This window comes from Entelurus aequoreus, linkage group LG10 (assembly GCF_033978785.1).
Source record: "Entelurus aequoreus isolate RoL-2023_Sb linkage group LG10, RoL_Eaeq_v1.1, whole genome shotgun sequence".
In the NCBI taxonomy this organism is placed as follows: domain Eukaryota; kingdom Metazoa; phylum Chordata; class Actinopteri; order Syngnathiformes; family Syngnathidae; genus Entelurus; species Entelurus aequoreus.
In genome coordinates, this window is record NC_084740.1 from 11092090 (window position 1) to 11105160 (window position 13071).

The 13071-nt window shown below is 37.4% G+C and overlaps 1 protein-coding gene across 1 annotated transcript in view; it reads right to left on the minus strand.

Moving 5' to 3' along the window:
• Positions 1 to 1400: 1400 nt before the first annotated feature.
• ppp1r37 (protein phosphatase 1, regulatory subunit 37) overlaps positions 1401 to 13071 on the minus strand; it is a 52542-nt gene continuing 40871 nt past the window's right edge. The window contains exons 9-13 of the mRNA XM_062060093.1: positions 12483 to 12624; positions 12230 to 12396; positions 9465 to 10767; positions 9305 to 9386; positions 1401 to 2418 (exon numbers count right to left, since the gene is read on the minus strand). Of these exons, the coding sequence (XP_061916077.1) occupies positions 9310 to 9386; positions 9465 to 10767; positions 12230 to 12396; positions 12483 to 12624 (1689 nt within the window). The 3' untranslated portion in view covers positions 1401 to 2418; positions 9305 to 9309. The remainder of the gene's footprint in view (positions 2419 to 9304; positions 9387 to 9464; positions 10768 to 12229; positions 12397 to 12482; positions 12625 to 13071) is intronic.

The following is a 13071-nucleotide window of genomic DNA, read 5'->3' on the forward strand; positions in this document are numbered from 1 at the left end:
GGCTCTGACAGAACACCACTGGTAAATAGTAATGAAAATAAAGGTGTCCAAACTGTGGCCTGTACTGTGTGTATATCTATATATATACATATATATATATATATATATACATATATATATATACATATATATATATATATTATATATATATATATATATATATATATATATATATATATATACATATATATATATATATATATATACATATATATATATATATACACATATATATACATATATACATACGTATATATATATATACATATATATATATATACATATATATATACATACGTATATATATATATATATATATATATATATATATACATACCTATATATATATATATATATATATATACATATATATATATATATATATATATATATATATATACATACCTATATATAAATATATATATATATATACATATATATATACATATATATATATATACACATATATATATATACATATATATACATATATATATATATATACATATATATATATATATATACATATATATATATATATACATATATATACATATATATATATATATATACATATATATATATATATACATATATATATATATATACATATATATATATATACATACATATATATATATATATATATACATATATATATATATACATATATACATATATATACATATATATATACATATATATATATATGTATATATATATATATAGATATACACACACTGGTTATCATTTGGAATGGGGACTACCCTTTCTACAGGTTGTGGGGGCATAAAAAAATAGGTAAAATGGCCACTGCCCACTTAGCTCATACACATCTTTAAATCTCTGGATTAATGATGTAATGTGCTGATCATTCTTAAAAAGAGTTAATATGGTTCATGGGGACCAAATTTAAATAATTTTGCATAATTCACACAAATTTGTACGTGACTACTGAGGACCATTTAAAAAAAAAAAGAAAAGTTCAAATTAAATTAAATTAAAATAACGGTTTCCCTTTAGGGCAGTGGTCCCCAACCTTTTTGTAGCTGGGGACCGGTCAACGCTTGAAAATTAGTCCCACGGACCGTATTGATCTATATTGATATATAATGTATATATTGTGTTTATGTTGATTTAATAAAAAAAAAATTAAATAAAAAAAAAAAGTTTGTTGTATTTCTTGTGCGGCCCGGTACCAATCGGTCCGCGGGTTGGGGACCACTGCTTTAGGGGACCTGTTTTTTGGTCCCTATACCGTCAGAGGTCCCCTAAAGGTGACTGTATAAACAGAGTGATGTCCCCATTAAGTAAGCATTGCCAGAACACACACACACTTTTTTCCAATGAAAGGACCCCCTACCTATAGCAGCGTGAGACACAATTTCAGAAACAAAACATTGAGCCATGACATGCATTTATTGGGAATGGAACAAATTTTGCCTGCATACATACCTTTGTGATTACCAGCACAGTTCAATTAAGTTAACGATTTTTTAAAAATGTCTAAAAATGAAAGCATTTACAGTAATTTAGGGGCAGCACAGCAATGTTAGAATGGTCTGCTGGGTGGAACTGCAGTAAATATTCACTCTAAGTGTTATTGGACTTGGCTGCAGTTTGCCAGCACCTTGTGGTAGCCAGCCGGCGGAGCAGCACACCACAAGAGGGGCCCCGACACCATTGGAAGTCAACCATTCCAAACTTCCCCTTTCAAAAAAACTAATTATTGAAATATACATCAAATAAGGAGGGGTCTTGAAGAATAAATGAAAAGATAAAATGGGCTTTAAATCAAAACACTTGTATATCCATTAAATAAATAGAAAATACTTGATTTGTCAAAGGTGCCAAATGGAAACAAAGAAAAAAAAAAAAGGAGATGTTCTATGGAATTGAACGTGTTGTAAAGACTATGATTAATAAACCTGACGGAGGAGGTTTGGGTGGGGTTTGTTCCTGAGGGGGCCAAAGCGACACGCAGACGAGACGATAGGGAGGTCACTTTGGCAAAGGTCCCTTTGAAAGTTTTTAAGCAACCAGAGGAGCAGGAGGACAAAAGATGAAGTCTTCATTATGACCACGTCAAAGCAGGTGGGAGGACTATTTCCATTAGTGTGTCTCTGTATCCTGGAGTCCACACAAACATGACAAAAGGGTTGGTCTTTGGTTAGTGTTTTTTTCTATGCTCCAATCCTGTGAAGATTGAAGGTGTAGTGATGACAACATGGTAACACACACACACACACACACACACACACACATTGTGTGTTCAGTGTGTTTGGGTGGTTAATGTAGTGATGTCACATTGATTTTGTCCTTCAGGAACTTGCTTGGATTGTTAAGAGCTCGGACACTTGGTGGGTAAAGTCGGAGAAATGCGACAAAGAGAGTTGACGTCTCCTGTCCTCAGACGACCTGAGGGACACAAGAAGTAGAAATGAATGATTTGCGGGAAGACGTTTGTTAATACAAAGAGCACTGAAAAATAATTTCCAGAAGGCTATTTGTATCCGAGAGAAATGTGGAAAAAGCAACCATTAAACCACAACCTTGACTCATGACTCACTTTTAACCCTGGGGACAGATTTCTGTTGTCTGTGTTGAATGAAAAGAGGTTGCATTGTGCCATTCCTTTATTTTTTATTTTAGATTGTCATCTCAGCTCCTGCCCAAAATTAAAACCTGCACAGACCTACACATTCGTTTCGTCGTCACCAAAAATGCCATTTTTAAAAAATCCACATAAGTCAACTAGAATTGTATTAGGCCACACTTCCAGAAAACCGAAGCGCCTGATTCTTGTTATGTATATTCCAGAAGATCACTGGACAGATGACATTTGATTTTGTCTATTTATTTCGTCAGAGTTCAGTGTTTCCCATAAACTGCCAAGATACCTGTGGCAGTGGGGCGTGGCCATGGGCGTGGTCACCATGACGTCATCGAGTAATTTGCATAATTTACTACAATGATATGATTTTTTCGAAAAAGGCTCAAAAAATGTATACTTACTAATTAATAATAACAGTTTTGTTTTAAACGTCCATCCATCCATCCATTTTACAATATAATTACAACACTTTATGTACATATTTATATACAGATTTGAACAATAAGTTATTCACTGAAATATATTTATTAATTGTGGTTCTTACAAAAAACATATCTTATAAAAATATAAAAGCTAAAATGTCTCTTAAAGCTCTGCCCCTTTAATTAGTGCATACTAAATCATTTAACTTTAGCCTACTACTACAACCATATTATTTACCAGCAACATAAAGTGAAACAGAGGCAGAGGTGTCCTGCCACAGTCAGTAACAAATAAACAGAAAACAGTAGTGGTGGTAGATAGACACAAAGCTTCATCCAACGTCTCTAAAAAGCTCTAAAATCTTGATCCTACACTTCTCTTTTGTAAAGTAAAGTAAATCTGAACAGCTGATATGGGCATCTACATCAACTATATGATTTGCCTGAGAAGCTAAACAGGACAAAAAATAAATAAATTACTAAAAAATAATAATAAAAATAAAAATCTATTTGTTGCGGCCTTAATTCTTTCGTGGCGGGCCGCCACAAATAAATGAATGTGTGGGAAACACTGGAGTTACAGGAGCGCTCTGCAAAAAAAGCGAGTCAAAGATCATCTCTATGACAGCACTTTATAGTTTTTTAAGACAAAATGTGAGTCTCAAAAAGAGAGGACCTACAATGGAACCTTGAGAAACACCACTGGTATAACTAAAGAAGTTGAACAAATGACTACATGTGAAGTAAACAACAGGCAACATCACATTACAAAAAAACGTGTCACTGACAAAAAGGAGAGGACTTAAAGAGGTGCCTTGAGGAATGCCTCATTTATGTAAATCACAAGTTTGGAGAGCAGCAAGGTTAAAATGTCAATGCAAAAGATGTGTCAATGAGTTTACAGTGGTCAAAGTTTCTCTACACAACATGAGCACTTTCCTGTTCTTAGAAGTTTGCAGCAAAAATGTTTGTCTTCCAAATTTTAAGCTGACGTTGGGGTATGGTGTCATTCCCGGGCCGCCAGTTGAACCAATATATCTTTTTTTTAAATACTAAATCTGCCCTATCCTACATTTCAGACTTGTTTATAGGCCTTACTTTAAAATCTACCATATTTTTCAGACTATAAGTCAGTTTTTTCCATAGTTTGGCCGAGGGTGCGACTTATACTCAGGAGCAACTTATGTGTGAAATGATTAACACATTACCGTAAAATATCAAATAATATTATTTAGCTCATTCACGTAGGAGACTAGACGTATAAGATTTCATGGGATTTAGCGATTAGGAGTGACAGATTGTTTGGTAAACGTATAGCATGTTCTATATGTTATAGTTATTTGAATGACTCTTACCATAATATGTTACGTTAACATACCAGGCACGTTCTCAGTTGGTTATTTATGCGTCATATAACGTACACTTATTCAGCCTGTTGGTCACTATTCTTTATTTATTTTAAATTGCCTTTCAAATGTCTATTCTGGGTGTTGGGTTTTATCAAATACATTTCCCCAAAAAATGCGACTTATACTCCAGTGCGACTTATATATGTTTTTTTCCTTCTTTATTATGCATTTTCGGCAGGTGCGCCTTACACTCCGAAAAACACGGTACTCATATCATATCATGGGGTTCATGTGTTTATGAGTTCTCCCCAAGTTTCTTTTTTATGCCTCGTTGCATTTTTATTTCCACAAGATCTTTCAAATTTCTCACATCACCACAACTTTAGGAAGTGGATGTAAGGCAACCGCTCGTCAGCACTGAAAATGGCAGTGTTTTTTTGAGAGTTGTGTATCTACACCCGAGTAAGACAGCAAAAGGGACATTTCTTTGTTTTCTCAGGAGGTAAAGACCTACCACACAGTCATCGCTCCTTTGTCCCATCACATGGACAAAGATAAGACCTTCTGGAGGAAAGTTCTGAAACAAAAATTGAGCTGTTTGGCCACAATACCCAGCAATATGTTTGGAGGAGAAAAGGTGAGGCCTTTAATCCCAGGAACACCATGCCTACCGTCACGCATGGTGGTGGTAGTATTATGCTCTGGGCCTGTTTTGCTGCCAATGGAACTGGTGCTTTACAGAGAGTAAATGGGTGAATAAAAAAGGAGGATTACCTCCAAATTCTTCAGGACAACCTAAAATTATCAGCCCGGAGGTTGGGTTTTGGGCGCAGTTGGGTGTTCCAACAGGACAATGACCCCAAACACATGTCAAAAGTGCTAAAGGAATGGCTAAATCAGGCTAGAATTAAGGTTTTAGAATGACCTTCCCAAAGTCCTGACTTAAACGTGTGGACAATGCTGAAGAAACAAGTCCATGTCAGAAAACCAGCAAATTTAGCTGAACTGCACCAATTTTGTCAAGAGGAGTGGTCAAAAATTCAACCAGAAGCTTGTGGATGGCTACCAAAAGCGCCTTATTGCAGTGAAACTTGCCAAAGGACATGTAAGCAAATATTAACATTGCTGTATGTATACTTTTGACCCAGCAGATTTGGTCACATTTTCAGTAGACCCATAATAAATTCACAAAAGAACCAAACTTCATGAATGTTTTTTGGGACCAACAAGTATGTGCTCCAATCACTCTATCACAAAAAAATAAGAGTTGTAGAAATGATTGGAAACTCAAGACAGCCATGACATTATGTTCTTTACAAGTTTATGTAAACTTGTGACCACGACTGTATATATTACATAAGTATACACACATATATATATATACACATACACATATATATATATACATACATGCATATATATATATACATACATACATACATACATACACATATATACATACAAACATATATATACATACATACAAACATATATATACATACATACAAACATATATATACATACATACATATACATACATACATACATACATACATACATACATACATATATATACATACATACATACATACATACATACACATACATACATACATACATACATACATACATACATACATACATACATACATACATACATACATACATATATATATATATATATATATATATATATATATATATGTGTGTGTGTGTGTGTGTGTGTGTGTATGTATATATATATATACAGTATATATTAGGGCTGCAACAACTAATCGATTAAAATCGATTATAAAAATAGTTGGCGATTAATTTAGTCATCGATTTGTTGGATATATGCTATGCGCATGCGCAGAGGCAATTTTTTATTTTTGTATTATTTATTTTTTATTTTAAATAAACCTTTATTTATTAACTGCAACATGTACAAACAGCTGAGAAACAATAATCAAAATAAGTATGGTGCCAGTATGCTGTTTTTTTTCAATAAAATACTGGAAAGGATAGAAATTTAGTTTGTCTCTTTTATTCGATTTTTAATCGAAGTAATAATTGACAGATTAATCGATTACCAAATTAATCGTTAGTTGCAGCCCTAATATATATATATATATATATATATATATATATATATATATATATATATATATATATATATATATATATATATATATATATATATATATATATATATATATATATATATATATATATATATATATATAAGAAATTATACTTTACTAGCAGCTGGCTTTCGGCCTCCAGACACATTTTTTTGTCCAATGCGGCTCCCCAAGTCAAAAAGTTTGGCATTTCTTTCTCACGAGGATGTATAGCAGGGGTCTGCAACCTTTACTATCAAAAGAGACATTTTGCCACCTCTTCCACTAAAGAAAAATAGTACAGAGCCGCAAAACGCTTAGCTTATAAACTTTTAAAGGTTTACATCTTTTTTATTTTACAGGAAAAGCAATCTGTCCATGTAAAATTAAACTATTTTTATTTTACTCTTTTGGCAAGTATTCATGGTTAGCTGACCTAACTGGTTGTACCCTCGAGAAGCTGAACTGAACACATAAGCTTCCAGTCTCTTTTACTTGCATTCCTTGCGCCTCAGAACTCAGCCTGTGCACATTCACGACCTCACAGACAGTCGGATATTACAAAACTCATTTAAAAAATGCAAACTTTTCTCACTCCTGGGTTGAAAAAAAAATCTGAGGGAGCCACAACAAAGAGGCAGAAGAGTCGCGGGTTGCAGACCACTGATATAAAACGTACGTTTTGTTTTCTATCTGACAATGTAGAAAAAAATAAATGAAAATCAACGTGAATGCCAATTATTTAATTGAATTTCTTTCGATAAAAAAACACTCTGGAGTTAAAAATGTAGATATAATAGTTTATATCAGTGTTTTTTAACCTTTTCTGAGCCAAGGCACATTTTTTTCATTGAAAAAATCCTGAGGCACACCACCAGCAGAAAACATTAAAAAATGAAACTCAGCAGCTGATATTAAAAAGTCGTTCTCGCAATTATTGGATATGAATTCAAACCATAAGCAACCCTGCATCACTATAGCTCTTGTCTCAAAGTAGGTGTACTGACACCACCTGTCACATCACGCCGTGACTTATTTTGAGTTTTTTGGTTTTTTCCTGTGTGTAGTGTTTTAGTTCTTGTCTTGCGGTCCTATTTTGTTGTTGATTGTCATGTCATGTACGGATGTACTTTGTGGACGCCGTCTGCTGCTCCACACGCTGTAAGTATTTGCTGTTGTCCAGCATTCTGTTTTTGTTTACTTTGCAGCCAGTTCAGTTTTAGTTTTGTTTTGCATAGCCATCCCTAAGCTTCACTGCCTTTTGTTTATTTTTTGGTTTAAGCGTTAGATACCTTTTTACCTGCGCTCTGCCTCCCGCTGTCGTCTGCATATTGTGATCACGACAAACCATGTTCCCAACATCTACAAAACAATTAGCTACCTGTTGCCACCTACTGATATGGAAGAGTATTACACGGTTACTCTGCCGAGAGCTACACAGCACAGACACTCGACAACGGCACATTTGTGGATTACAATTACTGGGTTTGGCAAAAATATTTTTAACCCAATTAGGTGAAATTACATAATCTCCTACTGCACACCAGACAATATCTCACGGTACACTAGTGTGCCGCGGCACAGTGGTTGAAAAACACTGGTTTATATGAACAGTATACTTAAGGCTGAAGTAACTTTAAAACATTGACTTGTTTTAAAACATTACATTTTTGATAAAAATCGTGCAGTAATTATTGGGAAATAGTTTTGTGTAATTAGAGAAATGAGTGGAAAATAAAAATCTTTAATTGAACAATATTGCAGTCTAAAATGCAACATTTGTCAATATAAACTTGCATAAAATAATTATAGTTGCGTATTACTTACAGATACAAAGTCTGAGAGGCAGAAGCTTATTTGAAATTTTCATCCGGTAACAGACGTGTCCTCATCATTCAACTTATGTCACAAGTTATTTCAAATTAAAGCTAATTTGTTATTAATTAAAGGGGAACTACAATTTATTTTTTATTTTGCCCATCGTTTAAAATCATTACGAGAGACAAGACAGGTGTACTGTATGTTTTTTTTTATTGCATTTTAACTTGTAAATAAGAGTCCACTTACAATGGAGTGAATGGGAAGTCCCCTATTCCAGCCATAAAGCCCTCTAAATAACCATCCAAAAAGTGCTAACAATACTCCATTTACATTTCATGAAGGTGCTGTTTGCAACTTCTTTACAGTTACATTTTTCAAAGCAAAACAAAACAAAAACACCACCAGCTATCTTATGTTACCATTAGTGGTTTAATAAAACACATTTGTTTGACAATCTGTATTTTTCACTATTACAAAATTTACGTAAACATTTTTTTAACAGCCCAAATAGAATGATTGGTGTTTAATAATTATTCAACAATTAACACTTCTACTTAAAGACAACATAAGTCCATTCTAGGCGGTTAATAATAAATATGTTAGGGTTTTCCATACCTACCATCGATCTCTGTTGCAGTCATTTCCCTTGATCAAGTATGTACGATTTGTGCTGATATTGTATAGGATCAATTCAACTTAAGGCTCCAAAATCGGTATTGGAAGTGAAAACGTTTTGGACACCCCTAGTTAAAAGAATCTGAACATGACAAAACTACAGATGGAAATAAGCTGAATGATGAATCTGGTGCACACATGGATTCTATATGAAGAATGTGAAGTGCACACTGTGCATATACTACGAACAAAAACATTGTGAATCTCGCCATGGCAAGACAGTAGTGTGTATTGAAAAGGCTAAAAGAAGCATTTAACCAGAGATCCTTGATTGTGGTTGACGAAGACATGAATTAAAACTTGCATGTTGACAATGCAGACCTCATTCATGGTGCATCTCTCCCAGTCTCCAAACTGGCTTCCAGCAGCAGCTCCTCCAGGTCTTGTGTGCAGCTGACACTCACTATGAAAACAGTACAAACAAAACAAACACGTGAACATTCCTGCATTGAGCAACTTATATCATGCAGTTCACAAATACCGTGTTCCATCACACAGCTGCCGGGTTTGGGGCTCTCTGTGTCGAGAAGGTGGAGAGAGAACTCTTGCTTCAGGCCGTTGGGCAGAAGTGAACCTGCGACCTCGCCCTCTTCGTCGGTCAGAACCTCGGCCAAACACTCGTCCTCGTCTGTAGAGCTCTCGTCGGCAGAGTCCTCCGGTGTGGGCGGTTTAGAGGGAACAGGCAGTTCTACTTCCTGTTTAGGTTCCTTGTGCGGGTGTGGACTCTGGCTGTACTCCTCTGTTACAGTGGATGAGTTAAGTGTGGGCTTATCTTCTTCAGTATTGTTCTGTGTCTCTGAGCCTTGCGATGCACATGGGTGCATTCTGTCTTTGGTGTTTCCGCTTGTATCATTCTCCTCCTCCATTAAAGGAACTTCTTTCTCCATTCCTTCAGCAGGCTCCTCATTGGGCGACTCGGGCGGGGGGTTTGTAGTGCGGTGCGCCGCATCCTCAGGCGGCTGATTGGCTGCATCCTGTGCAGATAAAGCTGATAAAGGCGAGGTTGGTGTCAGTTGTGTCTCTAAAGTGCTGGAAATGACATTCTGTGTGGGCGGGGGCTCTAGTGTGTGATTCAGTGTCGTATTGTGGACGTGAGGACTCTGCTTCGCAACCTCCTGCTGTGTTTGCGATGCGGGTGGCGCCTCTGCAGTGGCTGTGCTTGTTTGTAAAGTCTTCAGACCGGGAGCTGCAACCTCACCTACTTGCGGCTCAGGTGGGCTCTCCACCCGAGTTACCATGAAGATCTTGTGACCCCGCCCTGGACTTGAAACGGATATGCAGCGGCCGGGAGAGGGAGGGGTGCCCGGAGGGACTGAGGCGTCTGTGATGGTGATTCCAGATATGACGTTTGTTCCGGCAGAGGCAGGCGGGGGCGTGTGTTTGGGCGTGGTTTCGCCCAACACCTGGGCTTGAGGAGCAATCTGATTTGATGCAGAGGAGGACTTGGTGATAACCTCAACATCCTCCTCATCCTCAGTGTCTGAGTCAGAGTCCAGGTTAATTTGAGGAACCTGTGTCTCAGAGCTCGCCGCTGACTGGCTGCTTGGCTGTCCTTCACTAACTGTCGATATGTCCTCCTCTTTGTCCCCTTGCGCCCCTGCGGCTTTGCTTTCCTCCTTCTCTTCTTCTCCTTTTCCATCTTCAGTGGCAATTTCAGCCATGGATGCCGACTGCCTCATCATCTGATCGGTTTCCTCTTTCTCCTTGGCCAGGATAAAGTTCCTCTTGCAGCCATTCTGGATCTCAGCCAGCAGCGCACGCTGGGTCTCAATGAAGCTCTTCACCTGGGAGACAAAATAAATAAACTGACTTCAAGATCAATAACAAGCTTTTGTAGCTTATTTGCTTCAGTGGTGAATTATAGGGCTTTAAAGTGTTTTGTGGAAACACATTGCATTGTGGGTCTTGCTGGAATCTGAATCGCTTATTGACATGGCTGACTGCAAGACTATGTGCTTAAGTATTGTTTTTTTTCTTTAATAAGTTCAAAACATGGCGCAAACATGCGACATCATTAACTGCCACAATCCTGGTCATGTTTGCTTCAGGAAAAACAACAATTTGGTGCGTTTTTTTTATTTCCAACGTGAAAGCAAAGTCGAAGGAAGTAGTTATGAAGCTAATAAAGAGACAGCAAATACCCCGGGTAGTAGCCATGACACAATCAAACATGACTTTTAACTAGGGATGATGTTCGTTAAGAAATTATCGAGTTCGAGCCCATTATTGAATCCTCTTATCGAACCGATTTTTTATTGAATTTCTTATCGAATCTAGATAGGTTGTTGTGTGTGCACTGAGCTCCAAAAGCCTTAGATGTTATTTGACTGGGCCGGCACGCTGTTTATATGGAGGAAAGCAGACGTGACTGAGGACAGCATGCGGTCGTTATAGGGTGAAGGTTTCAGGTGAGAGAGGACGCTAAAGGCAAGGCCCCAGTGAGCATATAGTGCTGCTATGTGCGTTGTAAATAACAAAATTGCTGACAAACACATCACCAACATGGACGAGGTGCCGCTCACTTTCGACATCCCGGTGAAGCACACTGGAGAAGAAGGGGACCAGCACGGTAGAGAATCGATACGCACAACGGGGCAAGAGCAGTCGGCTTTTACTGTTGTGCTAGCTTGCTGTGCTAATGGGCAATGAGACTGACTTTGAAAATGAGGAGAGGGAATCTGGCGTGTTTGATGGAGAACTTGCCCAGCTGTTCATTTCGGACACAGAAGATGAGGACCTTAATGGATTTGTGGATGAGGACTGATCAAAAAATAATGTGAGTACATTGATAGATACTTCAATAAAGTACAACCAAACTCAGCTTTGCTCCTGCTGCCTTTTTAAAACAGCGTCCATGCATGCTAGCGTATGTTTTAAGATAGCGTATGTTTAACCATGCCTGCGCCCAAAAATACGCTGCGCCTTATTTATGCGTTCAATACAGAAATAGCACCCGTAACTGACAGCGCCTTTTAATACGGTGCACCCTATGGTCGCGAAAATACGGTATAGTGGCTTCGATAACGGGAACCTGTTCTCAAAAAGGGATTAGAATCCATGGAATCGGTTCTTTTCTTATCGAACAATCGGGAGAACCGGTTTTCGAACATCATCCCTACTTTTAACGCCATCACAATCATCATATGTCCCCTTTAAGAAAGGAGCATCAAAGCCACCACGACTGTACATTAGTGTTACACAATGTTTGTGGCATTGTAATATGTTAATTGAAGAGCAGATGCTCACTGTTTCTTTCTTGGGCTCCCGGTCGAGGTCAAGGCGTAGAAGAGAGGTGTTGACTTTAAGGGCGAGCGACAATGCCATAAGTCCACCAGTCTTGATCTCATTTTCTCTGAGGTCCAGGCGCAGCAGCCTAGGGCTCTCGGCTATAAATTCGGCCACCGCTACAGCGCCTACATTGGACACGACAGAAAGAAGTAAAAGGTAAAAAATGCACCAAAAGCTAACATGATGAAAAAAAAAAGCCACAATCTGTTACCTTCACAGGACAGCTTGGTGGAGGCAAGGCCTAGTCTCAGCACAGAGCGGTTGGCAATCAATCCGTCTTTCAGCTTGTGGATGCCCTCATTACCCACGGAGTTGTGGCCCAGGTTCAGTGTCTCCAAACTCTGGGTGCAAGGCTGAGAAAAATAAGGAGGTTTCACACCACAGAGAACACATGAATGGATTGGTTTTAGCAACATGAGTATGTAGTCACAAGAATGTCATTTGTTTAGAATCGACCCAAGCTTTAGCAGCTACTCTTCGACAGCCTCAGGGTGCAGTAAGGAAATGTTGTTTTGTCAGACGTATTCCTTTCCTCACAGAAGAACTAGCTGTGTCTTTCCTCTTAAATTCAAACATGCGGTTTTTAATTAGGACAGCAAACTACTAAATGGAAAGACAAGCAGAACACTGTTTATGATGCTCTGAAAAACTGACATTTAACAGTTGTCTAAGTTCAGTGTCGCATTAATTGGCTTTAAACTGTAAATAATTAGTTTTGTTTTTTACATTGACAAATAAAAAGTGGTTTGATGGCGCCAACTACAGGTGAAAAAAACGCTGTAATCACACAAGATTTCCCA